The sequence below is a fragment of the Arachis hypogaea genome, chromosome 5 (genome assembly GCF_003086295.3).
Source record: "Arachis hypogaea cultivar Tifrunner chromosome 5, arahy.Tifrunner.gnm2.J5K5, whole genome shotgun sequence".
Lineage (NCBI taxonomy): Eukaryota > Viridiplantae > Streptophyta > Magnoliopsida > Fabales > Fabaceae > Arachis > Arachis hypogaea.
Window position 1 is genome coordinate 38,399,172 of NC_092040.1, and position 24,279 is coordinate 38,423,450.

At 37.4% G+C, this 24,279-nt stretch overlaps 3 protein-coding genes across 3 annotated transcripts; 2 read left to right on the forward strand and 1 right to left on the reverse strand.

The window, feature by feature from the left end:
• The first annotated feature begins 1,436 nt into the window (after positions 1-1,436).
• LOC112801319 (WEB family protein At3g02930, chloroplastic) lies at positions 1,437-5,539 on the forward strand. Its single transcript, XM_025843990.3, has 3 exons — positions 1,437-1,949; positions 2,575-2,869; positions 3,151-5,539. Exons 1-3 carry the CDS (start codon positions 1,933-1,935, stop codon positions 5,377-5,379), a joined length of 2,541 nt encoding a protein of 846 aa, XP_025699775.1. The 5' UTR covers positions 1,437-1,932; the 3' UTR covers positions 5,380-5,539.
• A 774-nt stretch (positions 5,540-6,313) lies between these two features.
• LOC112801321 (uncharacterized) lies at positions 6,314-9,302 on the forward strand. Its single transcript, XM_025843992.3, has 7 exons — positions 6,314-6,732; positions 6,900-7,001; positions 7,204-7,318; positions 7,468-7,583; positions 8,065-8,253; positions 8,335-8,477; positions 8,861-9,302. Exons 1-7 carry the CDS (start codon positions 6,605-6,607, stop codon positions 9,040-9,042), a joined length of 975 nt encoding a protein of 324 aa, XP_025699777.1. The 5' UTR covers positions 6,314-6,604; the 3' UTR covers positions 9,043-9,302.
• A 922-nt stretch (positions 9,303-10,224) lies between these two features.
• Positions 10,225-12,852, reverse strand: LOC112801320 (transcription factor MYB41). The gene is made up of 4 exons (XM_025843991.2): positions 12,720-12,852; positions 12,332-12,599; positions 11,054-11,788; positions 10,225-10,570 (listed from the first exon to the last, which is right to left on the reverse strand). The coding sequence occupies exons 2-4, from the start codon at positions 12,595-12,597 to the stop codon at positions 10,534-10,536; spliced, it is 1,038 nt and encodes a 345-aa protein (XP_025699776.1). The 5' UTR covers positions 12,598-12,599; positions 12,720-12,852; the 3' UTR covers positions 10,225-10,533.
• Between the last annotated feature and the right edge of the window lie 11,427 nt (positions 12,853-24,279).

The window sequence follows — 24,279 nt, forward strand, 5'->3', positions numbered from 1 at the left end:
TCTTATGGGATTATGTGTGGACTGAGGAGTGGGCTTCTGTGTGGGTTGAGGAGTTGGTTTAAGTGTGGGCTAAAGTATGGGTTGAGGAGAGGGTAACTTGGTGGGTTGAGAGTTGTTCCTTTTTGGCTGAGAAAATTTTTTTGTGGTCTTACAATCTGGTTGAAACTTTGCTTCATTGTGGTCCTTATTCAGTTTCTATGGGAGTTCAGGAATGGTTGACAACTGTAGTACATCATCATCATCCTCACCCATGTAGTCAACCACGTGTGGCTTAGAAACTACATGCTCAAAATAGATGTTCATGAGGTGATGATTCCTCCTGCAGTCCTTAACCAATGCCAACAGATCAACATCATTTTCTAGCCTCCTCAAGCCATCGTCCAGACGTGTTCCAGGAACCTTCCACAAGGAATTGTTCATCTCAGCATATCCTAACTCCTTATAATATCACTTCACAAAAAACGCATATAGAGTGTCTGCTTCTACACCCATTAACACTTCAGTATTATCTGGTTCATAAAACAGATATCCTGATTCATCTGTTTTGAACTTTCCACCATAGTGAAATACAAAGGTCCTAGGGAGACCTTCTATCTGCAACCAAAATAGCAACACATTGAACTATTGGAATTTTTTTTTTCAAAAACAAGCAAATCAGAGTCATCATCAACTACAAAAATGAAAATAAAACACACACATGCAGCTATACAGAACACAAACATTGCTCTCAAATCTCGAAAAATAGAATCATTCATGGGTCACCACGCAAGTCCTAAGCCTGAATATATTTTTCAAACCCTAACATTACAAACAGTAACAATGGATTTCCAACGATCATAGAAGTACATTCATCAACAGATAAAACCACAATCAATCGCAGAAAATAACAAAGAAAAGGTAACCTACCTCTCATGCAAGGCGATGGTGTGCGCTCTTCGCTTGACCAAGGTTGTTGCAAACCGGTCACCTTCAACTCCAACACAATGTTGTCGTCGGTCTAGGTTGATAGTCGCTGTTCAATGCTCCGTCTTTGTGGAGGTGAGAATCGAAGATGAAGGGATTAGAGAGATGTTTTGTTTTCAGAAGAATGATAGAATTAGAGAGATGTAACGAAACAGGTATGAAAAATGAAGCGTTGTAAGAGGTGATCAAAGAAAATGACGCTGTTTAAACTTTTGCTGACATGTGACACTAATAGCCAAGTAAGCAAATGATAATATCGTTAGTCAAATATTAGACGGAAGGACTAACGTTACCAATTTTAAATTTTTTGAGGATAATTTTAATTAATTTATTTTTTTGGGGACCAATTTAAAGATCAAATAATCTTTTAGGGACTAATTTGACTATTTATTCCATGTTATCTTTATCTAACTTTTTATGGTGAAAATGGTGTTTAGTTAAAAATGCACGATCAGGGTTACTTTTGTCATTTCAGTCTCTTGGAGCTGAAGTGAAGATATCTACGCTCAGAATCAAAGTCAGAAGTAAAACCACTGCCAAGAAAGAGTGAGAAAAAAGAAATCAGAAATGGGTTAAGGCTTAAGAGAGAGAAACTGAAAAACTGAAGGAAAATATTTTTATCGCAAATTTGGAAACCAACTCAAACTCAAATTATTTGGTTCAGTTTTTATGCTCTGTAAACTCCTGCTTGCCGGTTTTTCTGTTTTTGTCATCTCATTCATCCTCATCATCATTATCTTTCTTCCAAAAAATAATTATTTAATCCCAGGAACTCTTGGAAAATGAAAGGAACCGTCTTTTCTGTAAACTGATCCCATTCTTATGATTTTGTTCTTCAATTTCTACTTTTTCTTACAATGTTGGTAGGAAGTCCAACATTCTTAACCCTGAAACTGACAACGTAAGAGTTAAACCAAACGCAACCCATTCCAATATCTGCTTTTGTTAGGTCGCTACATTTCTATCACAATGGCTTCAAAATCCAGGTAACTCAAGTTCTGTTGTTTCTGGGTTTCATTTCCATTGTTTGAAGATCTGGTTTCTGGCTTCTTCTGTGAAAAGCTTCATTTTTTTATATGGTCTTTTTTGTTTGATCTGTTGTTCATTGTGGAACGTGTTTTCGACCTAAATTTTTCAACTTTAAACCTATGTTTAATCCCCGCTGCATTATGTGTTTGAATTTTATGTGCTTTTTTGGCTTTCTGTGTAGTTTCGACGTGAAATTTGCATATGGGTTTCACTTTGTTTTCTTCTCTTTTTTTTTTTTTTTGGTTTGGTTTTATTATTTCGTCTTGAGTTCTGAATTCTTGTACACCTCATGCTTTTCTTAAAGCAATAATTTCATCACCATCTCCTAATCTCAACCCAAAAATCTTCACTTTTGGTTCACAATTACTGAATTACTAAACCCCATTTCATTTCTCATGCTGGGTGTTTCTGTTTGTAGTGAGTTTGGTTTGGCATTGTTTTCAGATGCTGAATTTGGCCTTAGATCCATACCATATGATTTTCGCAACTGTTTGATTCTGTTATTTATAGCTTCTGGTGTTTTATGTCATGTAATGCAGTATTGATGTGTATTGACATTATGATTGAAATTTTTGGATCCAGTTTATCTGAAACTCCCAACAAAGGAACACCGGCTACTCCCAAGAAAGCAGCATCAGCCACTCCCAAGAAAGCACCATCCACCACTCCCGGCAAAGCTGCTTCAGCCACTTCCAATAAAGCATCCCCTGCAACTCCAAGAGTGAGCAAACTCAGCAAGGGAGTTCCCAAGTCAGAAGCTGAATCACCATCGCCTCTGCAAGCTTCTCGCCTTTCTGCAGAAAGATCACCGCGAACTGTGAATTTGAAGCCCAATTTTGAGCGAAAATCACCAAGGCCGGTCACCACCCCGCCTGATGTAAGTCATCTCAAATGTTGAGATGGGTCATGTTTGATTTAATGTTTAGGCACGATTTCCTGGATTCTGTTTTAGGATGAAGCATTTGAACTTGAAGTCTTTGAATGTTTGATTTCTCTACAGTAGTGTAATAAGTAAACATTATTAGCCTGGTATTTGCTAGTGAATTGCTGAAGATCTTGTGGTAGTTGATAAAGTGGGAAAATATATATCTTAAGTCCTTATTTGAATTTGATTATCTGTACTTAAAAATATGCTTATTATGTTGTTTGATTTTTCAGAAACTACAACCACGAGCTGCTAAGGGTTCAGAGTTGCAGACCCAGTTGAATCATGCTCAAGAAGAACTAAAGAAAGCAAAGGATATGCTGGTTCAGGCCGAGAAAGAGAAGGCAAAAGCACTTGATCAGTTGAAAGAAGCACAGAAGCTGGCCGAGGAAGCAAATGAGAAACTCAGAGAAGCATTGGTGGCTCAAAAGCAGGTTGAGGAGGATTGTGAGATTGAGAAGTTCCGAGCTGTTGAGTTGGAACAGGCTGGAATTGAAGCTCAGAAGAAGGAAGAAGAATGGAAGAAAGAGCTTGAAAATGTGAGGAGCCAGCATGCCGTGGACGTGGCTTCTCTTCTCTCCACCACTCAGGAGCTTCAGCGGGTTAAGCAAGAACTCGCCATGACTTGTGATGCAAAGAACCAGGCACTGATTCATGCTGATGAGGCAACAAAACTTGCTGAGGTTCAAGCAGAGAAAGCAGATAATCTTTCAGCCGAACTGAGTTATTTGAAAGCCTTGCTAGATTCAAAGCTGGAAACCGAGGCTAGTGAAAACCAGATTGTTTTGAAGCTAAAAACAGAGATAAAGGTTCTCAAAGAAAAAATTGAAATGGAGGCCAAAGGTTACAATGAGAAGTTGACGGAGAAAGAGAATTATATTGAACAGCTTAATGTGGAACTTGAAGCTGCAAAGATGGCTGAATCTTATGCACATAGTATGCTTGAAGAATGGAAAAATAAGGTTGAGAAACTAGAAATGAGAGTTGAAGAAGCAAATAAATTGGAGAGATCTGCATCGGCATCTTTGGACTCCATGACAAAACAGCTTGAAGGAAACAATGATTTGTTGCATGATGCCGAATCTGAAATCACTAGTAGCAAAGAGAAGGTAGCATTATTGGAAATGACTATTGGGAGACAAAAAGGAGATCTTGAGGACTCAGAACGGCGCCTTCTTGTGGCTAAGGAGGAAATCCTTGAAATGTCAAAGAAGGTCAAGTCTCTTGAATCTGAACTCAAAAATGTTAAGGAAGAGAAAGCCCAGGCATTGAGCAAGGAGAAGCTTGCAGAGTCAAGTGTGCAGATCCTATTAGAAGAGAAAAACAAACTCATCAATGAATTGGAGATATGTAGAGATGAAGAAGAGAAGAGCAAAATGGCAATGGAAAGCTTGGCTTCTGCATTACATGAGGTAACTGCAGAAGCTAGAGATGCAAAAGAAAAGCTTTTAGCCAACCAAGCTGAACATAAAAGCTATGGGTTGCAGGTTGAAGATTTAAAAGCCGTTTTAAAGGCTACGAATGAAAAATACGAGTCCATGCTCGATGATGCACGACGTGAGATTGATGATCTTACATTTAGAATTGAGAATTTGAAGGAGGACAACGAGAGCTCCAAGGCAGAGTGGGAGAAGAGGGAAAATCATCTAAGCAACTGCTTAAAGCAAACCAAAGAAGAGAACACGTCTCTGGGAAAAGAAATAGATAGGTTGCTTCATTTGCTTAAAAAAACCGAGGAAGAATCTAGTGCTAAGATGGAGGAAGAAGCTCAACTGAAGGAAAATCTAAAAGAAGTGGAGGCTGAGGTGATCCACCTGCAAGAATCACTGAAAGAAGCACAGGCGGATAGCATGAAATTGAAGGAGAGTTTGTTGGATAAAGAGAATGAGTTTCAGAATGTTTTCCAGGAAAATGAAGAACTCCGAGCAAGGGAACTCGAATCTATTCAGAAGGTGCAGGAGTTATCTAAGCTGCTTGAAGAAGCTACAATTAGAAAAGACAGCAAGGATAATGAAGATCTTTCAGAGAGCGAGAAGGACTACGATTTGCTCCCTAAAGTAGTCGAATTCTCCGAAGAGAACGGACATGGACATGGAGGAGATGATGTATCGAAAGAAAACAAGTCTGAATCTCCGAAACCAGAGAATGTGAATGGAGAAGTGAAGCAAGGAAAAGATGATTCAGTAAAAGTTGAATTCAAAATGTGGGAGAGCTGTCAGATTGAGAAAAAGGAGTTATCATCTGGGAAAGAACTAGATCCTGAACCCTTTGATTCCTTTGGGGAGGAAGTTGTTGACTCAAAGAACATTGGAGTCAATGCTGCCACCTCTGTAGAGAACAAGAGTGATGGTGAAAGCCAAAACGAAAGCTCACCATCAAAGGAACAACAATTCAAGAAGAAGAAGAGATCACCACTTGGCAAGCTTGGAAGCCTGTTCAAGAAAAAGAGTGGTAGCAAATAGAACAAACAAACAACACATTTTGTTAATACTCCACTTTGGCAGTTACATATTGAACATCAAATTGTTTGCTGCACCTATTTATGGTTTTATGATGATGATCATATCTGCTTGTAATATTGTTTAGGATTTTTCTTATCTGATCACATTTTTATTTCTTTTCTTCTGGGGTTGGCAGTAAGTTATCATTTACACAAGTGTGCACACCAAAAATAAACTGATAAACTGAGTGAGGCGAGAAGCAATTGGAAACTAGAAAACAGAATTGATAAGTGAATTGGCAATCCCATTTCCTACAATTTTCCTAATATAACACTACCTTATACAGTAGCTTCAAAATAAGTAAATAAATAAACGAATAAATATTTAACTATTTACGAGCATATAAGTATATTTTCGAAAACATTAAATTTTAGACAAGGTATTTAGTTTTTAACAAAATTTTATTATTTAGAAGTCTTTAAAAATTATTGTTGTCCAATAAATTGGTCTTTTTCTCATTGGCAATCAAATTTTTAATATTCATATTACACAAATAAATTTTTAATAAATTTTATTAAAATATTACTCTAAAGTAAATTATTCCCTTTCAAAACGATAAAGAGATTCATCTATCCAATGAAATTAATTTTCAAGGGCTTTAGAAAGAATAAAAAATTGTTATCCTATTAAAATATTCAAAGAACAATATTATATCACCAATAAATATTATTATTTTTTTTTATCAATATTTGACTAATAATAATTTTTATCTGTATTTATAAGAATTTTACACTAAAAAATATATATTTTACACTTATATTTATCAAAAAATTTTTTACATAAATAAATATAATATACATCATATTTTTTAAAATTTATATATATAAATTAATAAAATTTATTTATTAAAAATAATTTAACATTTATATTAATTAAATTATGACTAAAAATACTGAAAAAAAAAAAGTAAAAATTACTTAGTACCAAGAGTTTCTCATATCAAAATTTGAGATTTTATTCATATATTTGAATTTGATTACTTGTTCAATGTTTGCTTAGCAGTGAAGGCAGAGAATGATAGAGTGATAATAGTAGCCAGCTGAAACCTTAATACTTAGTTGAACTTGAACAGTGATTTTGGGCACACAACTGAATCTATTTGGCTTTGCCCACTCAACAAGAATTCGAACCAAATCGCAATCGCTCCCCATTTCTTTCTTCCAGTTTTTGGCAGACGAATTTATCGATGATGTGGGCAGCGATTATCTGCGGATTGGTATTCTACAAATTGATCAAACGATTCTTCTACGACGACGACATTTTGGACGTTGAAGGATCTGATCACTCTTCTGCTCTTTTCTCCGTCGCCGATAGGTCTCTTTTCTTACTTCTCTTTCTTATTTTTTTTTTTCAATCTAGGGCACGAATTTTCCTCAAATTTTGAGAAATTTCAACTTTTTTTATGAGGTTTTCAATCTCAGTGCACTTAATTTTCTAGCTTGTAGAAGAATTCGACGTGACTTTAATGTTTCGCATTTCAGGGTTCAAAAGCTTTACGGAGGAAATGTTTATGTTGGTCTTCGAATTCCAGATGCTGATACTAGTTCCAGACAGAGCATTGACATAGTTCTTGTCAAAAAAGAGTACTTTCCTTTTTTGATTTTCATTTCTTGTCAATTCAATTGTTTGTTCGCTCTGACAGTGTCACTGTTCTTGTTTGATTAATGGAGAAAATGGCATACCCGTGACCCTATTTATTACTTCTTTCTGCATTTACTTGCTGAAGTTTCAAATAATCAGTTATATGATTTCATTCCTTAAATGTCTCTGTTTCTGATATTTCAGGGAGGTAGTTGTGATATCCGTGAAGAACTACTCAGGGATTTTAACAGTTAATGGGGATGGTACTTGGGCCTGTGAAAAAACAAGCAGCCATAAAGTAGAGCGTCACCCTGATCCTGTGAGGAACTGCATCTCTTAAATGTCTTTGTTGCTACAATGCTGGTTCATAGGGTGGCTTGAATCAGAAACTAATATCAGATGGTTATTAATTAGTATGAACAGGAAAGTGACATGGCTTGATTGCTTTCTGTTTCCTGAACTATGTAGGTGGCAGAAGCAAGAAAGCAAGCTTCTATCCTTGAATCATATCTTGAGCAAAGAGGAGTAGCTTTACCTGAAGGATACATATCTTGTAAAGTTGTACTTCCTAACCCTAAATTATGGTATGATTTTGAAACTTGTATAATTGTTCCTATGAGCTGTGTTAAATCTCTTCTAATATTTTCAAAGGGTCACATTTTCTGACCTGTGGGTAAAAAAGATAAAATGAAAAACTTCAAATCATGTATAAGAGAAGAAAAGTTGATGCTTGTAAAAATCAGAGACCCAAGTTTACTATTGTGAAGCTTGATGTGGTGGAATGGAATATTTGGAGTCTGTTATTTTTGCTTCTAATTTCTAAATGATGAGGCTGCGGTATTAGATAATGATAAACATGATAATAAGGAGCTAGAAGAAGATTAAGTTATAACAGTTAACATAGAGGATGATGATAAATTGCATTTTGATCTATTTTGGCTTTATCTCTTAGAAGTTTTTGTTAGTTGTAATGTCATGTAAGTTGCTCGTGATAAATTGTTCTTTCTCTCTATTATTTTAACTTTCCTGTTGATGTATTTTGTGTTTCTTCATTTGTATTTGCAGTACCATTGCAGCAAGTAGTTTGCCATCTGAAGTAGTTACCCATGATGAATGGGTACAAATGAAGCCTGGACCAAAGAATATGTTTTCCGGTTGGGTAAAGAATCCCTTTCGTGCTGGGAAGAAGGATATGCAAGAATCTATCCAACAGAATCTAAATTTTGTCCTTAGCACAGCTCCAATATGGGACAGGTTAGTTCTCATTTATTTGGCATCATTTAATGCTTCCAAATCAGACTTCTTTACTAATAAAATAAATTGCTTGGCCTGCAGGTTGGAACTGAAGGCCAATAAGTACGTGTTGGGTGAGTTCCTCGAATTTAAGGGCAAGCAAGAAGATCTTCAGGCTTTGAGTCAGATTAGAAGATCTAAAGTTGAGCGTATTACAGTCCAAAAGACAAGCATGTTTGGACTAGGTAATCTTTTCGAAATAAATTATGAACTATTCTTTTGCTTTCCAATGATCTTTAGCTGTGTAAACAGTTACCTCTCTCTTAGAGTTTATGAATCAAAATCCAGAATTGGGGTGTAAAATTTCTGTGAGAGGATAAGATTGACTTTCCTACATATTCTAACATTGACTGTTATGCACCAATTGAACTAATAGATTATCTAGATACCATTAGGAGGCTATATCACTGTTTATTAATGCTTATGTTATTCCTATTCCAACGTTGAATTTCATTTATATCATGGTTTCAACTGGTAGCTACTTGTCTTTAGTGGAGGGAGGCAAAGCTTTCTTTAGTTTCATTGTTATAATTTGCAGTTGCTTTGATTAACATTGTATGGTTTGCAGCTCCGTCTAGGCTCCAAGTGTTGTATGCATTGCGCGACTATAGAACTGAAGGGGCATCAGAAGCAGAGTGGAAAGAGGTGACTGTAAGATCAAGCACTGAGATCATCTTCCAGCTCGAAAATTCTTCGAAAGTCCGAAAGTTTAAGCTCTCATCAGTGATCTCTCTGACTCTTAGCGCATGACTTCGCGCTCCGATCGGAGAAAGGTTGTGGTTTTTGCTGATGGCATCCGCCAGTCTCTCTCTTTCTCTCTTTGCTGAATGGATGGGATGGATACACGTATATTATATTTTAAACTTTGCATGGAATGGATTTAATAACTTAATTATGGTCACATGCATGATACAATGCCTTAGAAAATATCTGAGAGTTCAAACGTTTGTTTCTTATACATAATACGTGTTACTGTGTATATTAATGAAATTAACAGTTTCATTTGCTAACTAATGCCTACTTCGTCTTGTTGAAGATATCTCCTTTGTTCGAAGAAACAAAGAAGCCAAATAAGAACGTTTGGCTATTATGAACGGAACTAATCTTTTGGTTCTTCTAGTCACACTAGTACAAATATTACATCTTATTATTTTTATTTTTTCTAAAAATATTTTATATATATTAAAAATCAGTCATCAAATAATCAGCTATCAGAATAATCAAATTTGTTGTAATAGAATAATAAATCTGTAATATATAAATAATCAAATTTGTTTATATTAGTATAATATTTTTCTTATGAGATGTCAAATATGTGTTTTATATGTTAGGACTATTTGGTAGATAGTTAATTTTTTTAGATACACTTACCATTATTATTTTTCTGATCGGTTTTTTGCCTTCTCTACTGGGTCGAAATCAATAGAAAGAGTCGTACCTAACTAATAACAAAAACTATTGACTTTGTTTTATAAAAAAATGTTGATTATCATGAACACGGTATAGAAGAAAGATCATACCCACTTCACCTTTTGAGTAAATTATACCATTAAATAGATTAGATTTTCTATGTTGCTTCCTAATTAATGTGAAGGAGAAATTTTGTTGCATAAACAAAATATTTTATTAGGCAGTGTTCCCATCATTTAATAGTATGAGCAGTTAGACTTTGAGTTTTGTCCCCTTTGTTGCCTTATTAGAATTTAGAACCTATTTTTACTTCACAGGTCACAACATATATGAATGTGTCATTTTCAGTTGTATTCATACTTTCCATTTCGTGTCTTAGTCTCTATAAAACTAATCCTTTGATATATTCACTCAATTTTGCCCGTTCTTCAAGTTTCAACTTAAGTCTTCGTTCTATTTAACTAATTAATCTATTTATTTTCTCTACCTCTTTTTTCTCTGGCACATAAAAAGTGAAACAGGTAAATATAATTACTGTATTTTATATTAAAAAAATAGATAAATGATTACATCATAGGGCCTAAAGTCTGTAAATCATTAATTATAATAATCTACATGGCGTACAAGTCCGTATCATTATACAATGGAAGTTCCTATAAAATGTGAATGAAAAGATAGAAGAGAAAAAAAAAAATTATATCCATGGTCAAATAATAATACATATGAAACATAATATACCTAAATGAAACAATATGTTGATCCTACAGAACAATGATACAATCCCATTATTATTGCCTTGATATATATTATAAACATCAAATTATGTGATCTTCATTGGACTGTCGACCATGGCTGGTTAGATTGTTGGCTACAAAATAAACAGAAAGTAAAAGAAAAAAGAGAAAAATAAGTTAGCTATACAAAATTTATATAATAAATAATCAGATAAATTAGAGAAACAAAAATTTTGTTTCATTACCAAATTAATCACTATACATATATATATTTTATCCAATACTTAATTATCAAACTTCATCTTATAACAATGTAGCATAGTTGTTAAAAAAAATAAGAACAATAAGTGCAAGTGGAGATTAACTAAAAAGTTTATGTTAGGTAACCGATAATTTTTTTTAACAAGATAAGCAACCATCAATCAAATTAAAACACATTATACTTTTAAATTATCCACCTAAACCTTAGTATTAGAATAAGCATTCGCACACCTAGTGAAATGAACGCATTGTTTAATATTTTCATTGTCTATTTATACTTTTCCTAATTAAAAATAGACACAAAATATAATAAAAAGAAGAAGGGAAATTAAAGCAAATAAATAAACAAAACTTACTCAATGAAATCTTTCCAATACGCATCATTTGGATCCACATCCATGAAATCTCCCCAGATTTCAAAGGTGGAATTACTGTTAATATTATTATTATTATTATTATTCTTGGTTGGAGAAGAAGAAGAACGTTCAGGTGAGGCTGAAACTGAAACCAGATTTGGAAGTGAACTTGATGGTGTGACTGTAGTAGTAGTAGTAGCATTTGTTGAACCAAATTGTTCGTCAAAATTCTGAGACTCACTGCAATTACTGCTATTATTATTGTTTCTGCTACCATTCATCATCGTCATCATCATCTGTTGTTGATCAAAGTTTTGGAACTGATTCTGAGATGAAGAAGCAGCTGAATTTGAAGCATTATAAATAATGTTATGAAGGGTAGAATGGTCATTTACATTCAACCCTAAACCTTCGTAAAGAAGAGTATCTGGCAGTGATAATGATGATCCAAGATTATTGAGTAAATTTGAGGGTGCAGGAGGCATGGGTTGAAGCATGTTTTGAAGGGTTAGAGCAGTGTTGATTTGATGATTAGGGTTTGTGAAAGTGGTGACAATGTTAGCAGCAGCAAGAATGTGTTGGAGATTGGTAAGGAGATTAAGGTGATCTGTTCTTGGACGGTGTGTCATTGGATCTAATCCCATTTGAAGAAGCTTCTTTTTCAAATGTGTGTTCCAGAAATTCTTTATTTCATTATCTGTTCTCCCTGGCAAATGACTTGCTATTGCTGCCCACCTATCATCAATAATAACCACTTCATTATTTATCTAATTAATTCATAAAGTTTATATAATATAAGAAAAAATTTAGAGAATTAATTATAATATAAATTAATTAAGTCAATTTTTTTATTTTTGTTTCAAAAATCCGAAACATTAGGACAATAAACTATGCCATTTAGAGAATCTGCGATCTCTTAGGTGAATATAGAGAGAGTATGTCATTTGAACTATAATTTATTGGCTTATTTACTAATAATGTTCAAAAGATAATAAAAAATCAATTTAAATAACTTAAAATTATTTTATTTAATATTTATTAATTAGTTATTATCTTCTTAGTATTATTATTATTATTATTTAGACTGTTGGTGCATGGAAAATTAAATTCTTAAAGTAGGGAGTTTAGTCCAAAAGGATAATAATTAAATTGAAAAGGTTTAGTTTTCATTTCTAAGTACCTCTTTAAGTACGTCAATATTAAAAAACAAACTGCTATCAGTTTATTTGATCTAAATTGATAGTTATATATTTTGAAAGAGTGAAATTTAGAAATTACTTGTTGCCAAGAACCGCATGCAAGTTGATGATGAGTTGTTCTTCTTCATCAGAGAACTTTCCACGTTTGATATCAGGTCTGAGGTAATTAGTCCACCTTAATCTGCAACTCTTGCCGCATCTGTTCAATCCAGCAAGCTTTGGAAGGGCTCTCCAACTTCCATGGCCATGTCTCTGAATGTAATCAACCAATATCTTGTCCTCTTCTGGTGTCCATGGCCCCTTCTTCAATCCACTTTCATCACTGCTTCCTGTTCTTCCCATCATCACTATTAATGTTCCACATACATAAATATTGTTAGAAATAACATAAAGTGTACGATCATATATATCATAGGGTGTATAGTTTCCATTAAAAAAAAAGAAGAAGAAAGCACAAGAATCCAAACCTTTGATCAATGTAAGTGAAGTGGTGGTGGAAGATAGAAAGTTGTAAATTGTAATGGTTGGAAGAACTTGAAGATTTACCAGACAAGCTAAGTTGTTAATTGTCTCCTCTCTCTCTTAATATATAGACATAATATATATAGGGTAGTGATGAATGAAGTTTGGAAATTTCAATGTTATATCTCACTGACTTTTTTGTCTTGTCAGGATATATAGCAAATTCCAAGTTTGTCCTCTCTATATGTTTCTGACAACATACAAATTTTATATGATAATGACCTTATTAATTACTTGAAGGACCAACTCTGAGACACTATCATTAATAAGGTGAGAAACGTATATAATCATCACCAATGCACTTTATTTTGATAAAAATTCACGCACAGTTATTTTTTTTTAAGTTGATATAATTAAAAATTGTTAAATAATAATTTTAGTTAAATTTATTAAATTATCTAATAATTATTTTTAAATATTTATTTTGCATGAAAATAACTATTTATGAAAATATATTTTTCTTAGAATCATGGCATGATGGCATGCAGAAAATAGAATTAGAATGATAAAGCAATATTCAATGGATAAGAATGTATATTATTATGTAATGTAATAACCTACGTATATTGTTCAGAATTTCAACGTAAGCTTATGTAGTAGGTAGCAAGATAAGACATATATATATATATATATATATATATATATATATATATATATATATATACACACACTTGCTTATATGCATGCATGTATGATGATAAGTTAAGCGTCGTTGATTTCTATCTTGTCTACATGGCAGAGGCTAAGAAAGAACACGTCAGCAACAACAACGAACTTAAACTACCAACAATGGGGTAGGTTTCCACGTGTCAACCTCACATTTTTCATGGCCCATTTCGAGAGACGAAATTTTGCCTTTGTAAATATCGATCGATGTGTGTGTGTGCATGTATATAATGTATAACACTTTGTTTAAGTTTTATAATAACGTTTACAATTAGAACTATATAATTAACATATGTTTCGTGTGTCATGCAAACTATATACATAATCTGTCAGGTCCACAACTAAACCCTAACACATTATTCCTAACGAATCCATCATGGGTAACAAAACACATACATATGTGTCATGCTCTACTTGGGTAAGCGTTACCCTTTACATTTTTTTTAAAGCTCCTACGTGTATATATTGGTAGCTGTACGTTATACTTGATAGAGCGGCGTTGCAGAAAAGGGCAAGGATGATATATTTTGGTTATGCTATGTTACAACTAAAATTAGCTATTAAAGTTAATTATTAAAGTCAATTATTAGTATAAAATATATATTAAAATATAAATATATATTGAAAATAAATTAAATTATACATACAAATATACATTAAACATAAATTAAACCATACATGTATTTATATATAAATAAATACATTGGTAGCATATTTTAGTGGTTAATACTCGAATCCACAACCTCTAAATGAGTATGAAAATGAAAATTATGCCATTTAAATTATAATTGGTTGGCAAATTTTGTCATCCCTAAACATGTATAATAATACAAAACAAATCAACAATTTTAATTTATATATATTCAATATTTTTATTTTTAACTATCTAACTTGATACTTTTAAACTAATTTTTTTAAATATTATAAATAATAAATTATGTTGATCCTATAATATTATTATATAATAAAATATATGTTCGTTATACCAGTATTTCATGTTAATAACTTAAGGTTCGAAAAGGATTTTGGTGTAAGATAAATAATTTAACCTAATAATTATACTAATAATTGTATTTGTGATTGAATCCATAATTTAGAATTTATAACTTTAAAGTCATAGAGATAATATATGTTAATGTATTTTTTTACATATATTTAATTATATAATGTTATATCGATAAAAAAATATATATTTGACTTTATAGTGGACACTTCAAAAATCAAAACACAAGATAGGAGTATAATTAATGTCTTTGTATCAATTCAATTAGGTGGCTACAGTAGAGAAAATTTTATTTAGTCCCCATGAACATTATATTATTTCATGGATGTCGATAAATTAATGAAAGAAGGTAGTGATGAAAGTAGTAGGATGAAGTAGACCTTAACCTCATTGTTTTTTATATGTATGTATCTTAGACTTTGCGAAGTCTAAAAGTTTCTATAACGATGGAAACGTTGTCAATAGGATGGAAACCAAAGAGAAAAAAAAATTATGTCAAGTATACATAAAAAATCAGTCAATAAATTAATTATTTATATAAAATACATATTAAAATATAAAATATATATTAAAAATAAATTAAATATTATATATATTTATACACAAATATATAATTATTAATCTTTTGTGTGACATAATATCTTTGAAAAAAGAAAAAAAAAGTGTATGATCTACACATAATAATATAGTATATACCAAAAGCTAAGGCATATGCAGCAGCTTTCTGTTCAATCATATTAGGTATTACAAGTGAAAATCATTTGCATAAAACCTTATTTAATTTAAACTTCAAAGGAAATAATCATGACACATTTAGTTTATTTAGTATATGGTCCGACCCTCCTCATATGCGTATCTCGTAGTAGGAATTATTATGTAATGCCCTATTTTCTTTGGTCTAATCCATATCCATGAGTTCTAAATTCTAATTGAGCAATAATTATGCCTCTGCCCTTTTATGTTAGGTGGGGTGAGAATAACTTTGAAGAATAATAATGTCTTAGCAGTACGACTAGGTATTTTTTTTTCAATTTTTTATCACAGTAATTTAAAAAAATTAAAATAAATATATTTAAATAAATTTGTTATTTTTTTAATTTAAATCTAAATTTACAAAAACAGATTACTTAAAATTAAAATTTAAAATATAAAATTTAAATCTTATAAACAGTAAAACATTTTAAATAAAAACCTTTGAATATTTCAAATTAAATTTTCACAGTAAAACCTTCTCTTAATAAAAATTTAGAGCTGCGTTCGTCTCCCCTCCTTATCTGATGATGCGTTCGTCTTCTTTCGGACCACGCACTTTTTTCGCGACGATATCCTCCATCGGTGATATGTATCTATTTCTTGACAATGTGTAACTCTCATGTTTCTTTTGTCGACCTATTGTCTCTTCTATTAACGAATCTCACGAACCCTACTGTTCATACCCTGGCCCAATGCAAAGGCCCAGGTCCAACTAAAAGGCCTAATCTAAGGGATTAGAGCCTAGCTAAGTGCCGACCTTCACATAAGAAGTCGGTGTCAACCACGACTTAGTCTGAAGAGGTCGGATGCGAGATTAGCTGGCAGATAAACACTCATTCAAATGAGTAACCGCCCCTAAAATCTCTCTAACCGCCTCATGAAGCCATATCTTAACCTCCCCAAGATAATAGGGACGGTTATCACCCTAAAGATACGGCACTACACCAACGGTGGTTATTGACTCACCACTATAAATACACTGACACCCCTCAGGTATGAAAAAAGGTCCAATACTCTCTAAGACCTGCTTACGCCCTTGCTAACTTAGGCATCGGAGTGTCTTTGCAGGTACCACCCCCCATTCACACGCTAGCACAAGTCGGACGTAGCCTCCCGAGTTGCGGACCTACCCGGAGTTCTCCTCCATCACACACTTGGGCCGCCAAACGCCATCCGTCGTATTAATCTCCGGTTACCTACCGTAACATTGGCGCCGTTGCCGGGGACCCGCGAGATCATCCCTCGATGGCAGATAGATCCCATGAAGAAGGCCATGTCGAAACAGATTCTGAGCAAGAGAATCTAGACATGGGCAATGACAATGAAGACACAGCCCAACATCAAGACAATGATCAACACAGAGAGGGTACCTCCGGAGTAAAGAATCCGAAGGTAAATTCCTCAGAAGGGCGTGAATCAGAAAAAGGCGGACCAGCTCACGTAGCTGAACTAATGGGACTGGTCCATAGCCGCCTGGAGCAACTAGAACAAGAGCGGGAAAGGCAAAAGGAAACCGAAAGGTACCTTAAAGAGGAGATGGAACGACGAAAAGAGTTAGAAAGAAAACTCTTGCAGCTAGAATCCTCCCTCAAGAACTCCCGCGATGAAGGAGAAGATCAACTCCCGGACGAAGAAGATCCTTTTAGCGAGGACATAATGAGGGCAAAAGTTCCAAGGAACTTCAAAAGCCCTGATATGGACCTCTATGATGGAACTACGGATCCAAAGCATCATCTTAGCAACTTCAAAAGTCGGATGTATCTAGCTGATGCCTCCGACGCTACGAGATGCAAGGCTTTCCCGACCACTTTATCGAAAGCAGCGATGAAGTGGTTCGATAGCCTTCCCCCAAGATCCATCACTAGTTTCGAAGACCTCTCAAGGAAATTCTTGATGAGGTTCTCAATCCAAAAAGATAAGGTAAAACATGCACCGAGCCTCCTGGGAATAAAACAGGAGGTCGGAGAGTCTTTACGAGCCTATATGGAAAGGTTCAACAAGGCATGTTTAGAGATCCAAGACCTGCCCACGGAGGCAGTAATAATGGGGTTAGTCAACGGACTTAGAGAAGGCCCCTTCTCACAGTCCATATCCAAAAGACACCCCGTTTCGCTAAGTGATGTACAAGAAAGGGCCGAGAAGTACATCAACATGGAAAAGAATGCAAAGCTAAGAGACCTGAGTTCGCGACCTGGAACCACTTCCTCCTCTAGGGAAAGAGAAAGGGAAGTCAAGAAGAAGGAAGAGCTCGGTCTCGAGAGGCTCAGGAAGTATCACTCTTATACTCCCCTAAAGACTTCTATAGTGGACGTATACAGAGAGATTTGTAACACTGAAAGGCTGCCACCCCCAAGACCTATTAAAAATAAAAAAGGGAGAAGTCGCAGCGAGTATTGCGAGTACCATAAAATATATGGTCACTCCACCAACGACTGTTACGACCTCAAGAATGTGATAGAAAAGCTGGCTAGAGAAGGTCGGCTTGACAGATATCTCATGGAGAGGTCGGACACCCATGGAAAGAGAAAGCGAGATGATATGGACAGGAGAGATCCTCCACCACAGACCCCTGAGAGACACATACACATGATCTCAGGAGGATTTGCGGGAGGAGGAATCACTAAATCTTCTCGCAAAAGACATCTCAAAAGAGTCTATCAGGTCGGGGAAGAGACACCCGACCTCCCTACTATCTCGTTCACCAAAGAAGATGGGCAAGGGATAATCCCCGGGCATGATGATCCCGTGGTGATAACTATGATCCTAGCCAACGCCCATCTCCACAGAACCCTAGTAGACCAAGGAAGCTCGGCGGACATCCTTTTCAAGCCCGCCTTCGACAAGCTAGGGTTAGATGAAAAAGAGTTGAGGGCTTACCCCGACACCCTATATGGGTTAGGGGATACGCCAATAAAGCCACTGGGATTTTTACCCCTTCACACCACCTTTGGAAAAGGGGAAAAATCAAGGACTCTGGGCATAGACTTTATAGTCATCGATGAAGGGTCAGCTTACAATGCCTTAATCGGCAGAACTACCCTTAATCGCCTTGGAGCAGTAGTATCAACTCCTCACCTCTGCATGAAATTCCCGACTCCAGGAGGAATAGCAACGGTGAGGGGAGATCAAAAATTGGCAAGGAAGTGCTATAACGAAAGCCTAAATCTGAGAGGAAAGGGCAAAGAAGTCCACACCGTAGAGTTAGGTGGAGCAAGAACCAGAGAAGAGCTACGACCCCAGCCGGTAGGAAAAACCGAGGAGATACAAGTCGGAGAAGAGGAAGGAAAAAACACTTACATAGGAGCCAACCTAGGGGAAACCCTAAAACGAAGGTTGGGTGAACTCCTAAGAGCTAATTCCGACCTCTTCGCCTGGAAGGCTTCCGACATGCCCGGGATTGATCCCGAGCTCATGTCCCATAAGCTCTCGGTTTACCCAAGATCCCGACCTGTACAGCAGAGAAGACGCAAGCTCGGCCCGGAGAGGGCCTCAATAGTAGAAGAGCAAGTACAGGTGCTCCTGGAAGCCGGCTTCATCAGAGAGGTCAAATACCCAACGTGGCTAGCCAATGTAGTGCTAGTTAAAAAACAAAATGGTAAATGGAGAATGTGCGTCGACTATACCGACTTGAATAAGGCATGTCCTAAGGACCCTTATCCTCTACCGAGTATTGATACCCTGGTAGACTCCAGTTCAGGGTACCAATACCTATCATTCATGGACGCCTACTCGGGATATAACCAAATCCCGATGCATGAACCCGACCAGGAGAAAACATCGTTCATCACACCAAAAGCCAACTATTGCTACGTGGTCATGCCATTCGGACTTAAGAATGCAGGAGCCACGTATCAAAGGCTGATGAACAAAGTGTTTTCCCCCCATTTAGGGAGCTTAATGGAGGTATACGTCGACGACATGTTAGTAAAAACCAAGCAAGAAGTCGACCTCTTAACCGACCTCTCACAAGTCTTTAACACTATAAGATTGCATGGGATGAGACTAAATCCCGCAAAATGCACCTTCGCAGTAGAAGCATGGAAATTTCTAGGCTTTATGCTAACACAAAGAGGGATTGAGGCCAATCCCGACAAATGCAGAGCCATCCTAGAAATGAAAAGTCCGACTTGTTTGAGAGAGGTTCAACAGCTCAATGGCCGACTTGCAGCCCTCTCCAGGTTTTTGGCAGGATCGGCACTAAAATCCCTTCCATTATTCTCCCTATTAAGGAAGGGATGCCAGTTTGAATGGACTCCGGAATGTGAGGAGGCGTTCCAAGAGTTCAAAAGATTCTTAAGCCAACCTCCTATATTAACTCGACCAATACCGGGGAAAGACCTCGTCCTATACCTATCCGTCGCAAACAGGGCTGTATCATCAGCCCTGATCAGAGAAGACGAGGTCGGGCAACACCCGGTCTATTTCACCAGTAAGGTTCTACAAGGTCCTGAGCTAAGGTACCACAAACTAGAGAAGTTTGCTTACTCCTTAGTGATAGCCTCACGAAGGCTACGACCTTACTTCCAGGCTCACACAATAAGAGTCCGTACGAACCAGCCCATGAAGCAAATCCTTCAAAAGACGGATGTTGCAGGGAGAATGGTTCAATGGGCGATAGAACTCTCCGAGTTTGATTTAAGATATGAAACTCGGACTGCAATTAAAGCCCAGTGCCTCGCCGACTTCATTGCAGAATACGCAGGTGAACAAGAGGAAAAACCGAATACATGGGAACTCTATGTAGACGGATCCTCCAACAAGATGGGGAGCGGCGCAGGCATAATATTGGTAGATGGAAAAGGAACCCAGATAGAGGTCTCCTTAAAATTTGAATTTCCGGCTTCAAACAATCAGGCAGAATACGAGGCCTTGATTGCCGGATTAAAGTTAGCAGAAGAAGTTGGCGCTGCAAAGGTGATGATCTACAGCGACTCACAAGTGGTGACTTCCCAAATAAGTGGAGAATATCAGGCGAAGGACCCCAATATGAAGAAATACTTGGAAAAAACCTTGGAACACCTTGGGCACTTTGCGGAAACCGAGGTTAAGCACATAACTCGGGATCTAAATAGCAGAGCTGACGCCCTGTCCAAGTTAGCAAGTACCAAACCCGGAGGGAACAACAGAAGCCTGATTCAAGAAACCCTCCAAGAGCCCTCGGTATCAAAAACAGAAGATGAACAAGAAGTACTTGAAGTAGTCGGCCTAAACCTCGGATGGATGAATCCCTTAGTCGAATACCTGAAATTCGACATCCTCCCCAAAGAGGAGAAAGAAGCTAAAAAGATCCGAAGGGAAGCACAACATTATACTTTGGTGAGAAATGTCCTTTACAGAAGAGGGATATCAACACCATTGCTGAAGTGCGTACCGACCTCAAGAACCACCGAGGTGTTGGAGGAAGTACGTAGTGGGATCTGCGGAAACCATCTCGGAGCAAGGTCGCTGGCCAGGAAAGTAATCCGAGCAGGATTCTATTGGCCGACCTTGCAGAAAGATGCAACAGACTTTGTGAAGAAATGCCAGCCATGCCAGATGCATGCAAATTTCCACGTTGCGCCACCAGAAGAGCTCATTAGTATAACTTCCCCCTGGCCTTTCGCAAAATGGGGAATAGATTTATTAGGTCCTTTTCCCCAAGCACCAGGGCAAGTCAAATACTTAATCGTGGGAATAGACTACTTCACGAAGTGGATAGAAGCAGAACCATTAGCCACCATCACCGCTCAAAGAAGTCGCAGGTTCCTCTACAAAAAATCATCACAAGGTATGGAATACCTTATTCCATCACCACAGATAATGGAACCCAATTCACCGACGCCACCTTCAGAAGTTTGGTAGCCAGTATGAAAATCAAGCATCAATTCACCTCGGTAGAACACCCCCAAGCCAATGGGCAAGCCGAGGCAGCTAACAAAGTCATACTGGCAGGACTGAAGAAGAGATTACAGGAAGCAAAGGGAGCTTGGACGGAAGAGCTCCCTCAAGTGTTGTGGGCTTATAGGACAACCCCCCAATCCGCCACAGGAGAAACACCCTTCCGACTAGTCTACGGCGTAGAAGCCATGATTCCTATAGAAATCAGTGAGCAAAGCCCAAGGGTAATTCTCCATGATGAGGTCGGAAATGTACAAGGGCACAAAGAGGAGCTTGACTTGCTCCCCGAAGTCCGAGAAAATGCCCAGATAAGAGAAGCGGCATTAAAGCAAAGGATGACTACCAGATACAACAAGAAAGTCATTCGAAGAACATTTACCTTAGATGACTTGGTCCTAATCAGAAACGACATTGGAGTCAACAAATCAGGAGATGGAAAGCTCGCCGCAAATTGGAAAGGGCCATACAAAATCAAGGAAGTGTTAGGGAAAGGTTATTATAAAGTAACCGACCTGGATGGCACTGAGCTACCAAGGTCGTGGCATGCTTGTAATATGAAAAGGTACTACAGTTAGAAGCGAACTCTACTCCCTGATGTACTCTTTTCCCAGCTTCATGATTTTTTCCCAAAAAAGGGTTTTTTCTGGAGAGGGGTTTTTAACGAGGCATCATAGTAGAGGCTAAGGGAAAATATGCTGTCAAGACCCTTAGTAGCAAGAAGGTACCTTCAAAATTAATAAAGATCTTTTTCATTACTATATTTCTCTTAAATATCCTCCTTTATTTTTTATAAGTCTTTCTACGAAACGCGCCGACTTAAGCTCGACAAAGCGTGAAAATCCCATGAACCGACCTAACATGGTCGTCAGGATGAAACGACGAGGTACAAGTCGGTGTAAAGAGGTTATATGAGTTGATCGTATTAAACTCGGGAATTATCCGACTCCTAAGTCGAAAGGAAATCCGAGTAAGGCGAACTCGAAAGAGCTCCGAGTAAAAGAAAACCGAGCTCCGAGTAGATGAAAAACGCATCACAAAAATAACCTAAGTCATAAAAACTCACTAAAGCAAAGTTGAGTGTAAAGGATAACAAAAGAGATATGAAAACCTGAAAAAGTTTAAAGTTTGCATACAAGCCTTTGCACGAAAAAGGCTCAAGAAAACAATGCAAGCTAACAAAAGGTTTTTTCGAAAAAGATCAAACATATCCAAAACAGAAAAGCATGTGCGCGCGCAAGGTAACTTAAACCCTTATCCAAAAAAGGGCATTTATTTCGTTAAAACCCTTATCCAAAAAAGGGCACAGATTGGAATGTTTTGTTTACGGCCTTAAAAGGCCAGAAGGAAATTGTTCACGACCACCAGCAAATAAATAGAAGTTTAAAAAAGGGGGGACCCACAGGCCGGGCCCCCATATAGCCATAAAAATAAAGAAGTCATTTTTTGGACGGAGTAGAGGAATCACCACCACCAGGAGGAACACCACCAGGACCAGGAGGAGGAGCCGAAGAGGAAGTCGGGGCAAGGATTGAAGAACTCGGAGCGTCTTTGGAATGAGGAGGAGACTCTATAATCCTCTGTCCCCGAGTCTTTAGGTCTGACTCGGAAACGACCTCGGGGACAGGAGGATCAACAATAGCGCCATCAATAACTACCTTGTCGGGATGTAAAGGAGAAAGGTCCAAGTCGGGAGCGATGACTCTGACTTGTTCCAAGAAAATTCTCCAAGACTCCTCGGCGCCCTCGGTGATAGAGTCCTCCAACTCAGTATAAGCATTCCGAGAGTTCATCAAATCCTTCCTCACCTCCACCATATCTTTAAATAAGCTTTGATAACTTTCCTGGGCTGCCTTCCTCAGATTCGCCTCCATAGTGCACTAGGCTTGCAGCTGGCTCTCCTTCTCCTGGAGGACATCTCTCTCCTTCCTCAGTTTGTCCCTCTCCACCTTCAACTCCCTCTCATGTTTTTCAAACATGAGAAGCCTCTCCTCCAGCTCCTCAACCTTTGGGGAAGTCCCCAAGGAGCTGAGGGGAGTCTTCTCAAATATGTCCAAAAGTTTGCCACAAACTCCCGCCGCCCTAAAGCTTTCCTCGGCCAGAGCGGTAAGGTGGTTCCGAACAGAAACATCATCCATATTGATAAGAGGATAGATGTTCTTTCGGACAAATGCAAGAGCATCCGCCTTAACCCCACCTTCCCAAGAAGGGCCAGACTCTGAAGTCTTGCGCTTCTTCTTCTCCGGCTCGGAAAGTAGCTAGGCAGAAGGGAATGGTCGAGCCAAACTTGAGGAGGAGGAAATAATAATAGGTTGAGAGGGAGTACCCACATTTTTAGGAGGAGGAGGGGGAGGAGGAGGAGAGATGACCGCCTTGGCACCCCCGGACCTAGCCCGGGATTTCGCTTTGGCCTCCTGGACCCTCTGGTAGGACTCTTGAGCATTCTTTTTTACCATATCTACAAAAGAAACAACCAAGTTACAAGTCGGTAAAATACAAGTCGGGCAAAACAACTCGGAAATAAGAAATGCATGCACTACCTATGCAAGATTGAACAAGAGCCGACGTCCCCTGAAGGATTTTCCTCGTATCTAAGTATGGGGCTCTCCCCCATGCTTCTCGGAAAAACCCCACAATGGCCGCCTCCACCTCGTCTAGGTCATCTAGACCAATCTTTTCGCAAGGGGAGGCCGGCAACCAGTAAAGAGGAAAGCGGGGGAGGAATGCTCGTCCAGAAAAAAGGGGTGGTGACCCTCTACGGCTTGAACTTTGAAGAAGAAGTTTTTAAAGTCGTGGAAAGATTCATCAAAAAGGGTGAAAATCCTCCGACCTTGAATGGCTCGGAAGGATACCCATTGTTGTTTGTTGTTTAGCCCACTAAAGGGCTTAGTCATATGAAAAAGATAAAAGAAAATTCTCAAGGAAGTCGGAAAGTCCAGAGCATGGCTTATAAACTGATAGATCTTCAAAAAACCCCAAGAATTGGGGTGAAGTTGAGTAGGGGCAACTTTACAGTGGTGCAAAACGGATATCTCAAAATCGGAGAAAGGAAGAAAAACACCCAGGCGGGTGATCATACATTCATACATGAAGAAAAAATGAGGGGCCGCCTCATTAACTCTCCCAAAACAGACCCGGTCTTCAGGACCCGGGGTTATCAGTTCATATTTGGGCTCGTCCTCCTCCGAAGTACAGAGCCTATGATGAGT

Excerpts from the sequence above, each read along its gene's own strand:
- LOC112801319 (XM_025843990.3), top strand. Across the intron at positions 2,870-3,150 it reads CGGTCACCACCCCGCCTGAT|AAACTACAACCACGAGCTGC; the intron begins GTAAGTCATCTC and ends TTGATTTTTCAG.
- LOC112801321 (XM_025843992.3), top strand. The coding sequence starts at position 6,605 with ATGATGTGGGCAGCGATTATCTGCGGATTGGTATTCTACAAATTGATC. Across the intron at positions 6,733-6,899 it reads CTTTTCTCCGTCGCCGATAG|GGTTCAAAAGCTTTACGGAG; the intron begins GTCTCTTTTCTT and ends TTCGCATTTCAG. Across the intron at positions 7,584-8,064 it reads CTTCCTAACCCTAAATTATG|TACCATTGCAGCAAGTAGTT; the intron begins GTATGATTTTGA and ends TTGTATTTGCAG.
- LOC112801320 (XM_025843991.2), bottom strand. The coding sequence starts at position 12,597 with ATGATGGGAAGAACAGGAAGCAGTGATGAAAGTGGATTGAAGAAGGGG. Across the intron at positions 11,789-12,331 it reads CATGCGGTTCTTGGCAACAA|GTGGGCAGCAATAGCAAGTC; the intron begins GTAATTTCTAAA and ends TATTGATGATAG. Across the intron at positions 10,571-11,053 it reads TATTGGAAAGATTTCATTGA|CCAACAATCTAACCAGCCAT; the intron begins GTAAGTTTTGTT and ends TTTATTTTGTAG.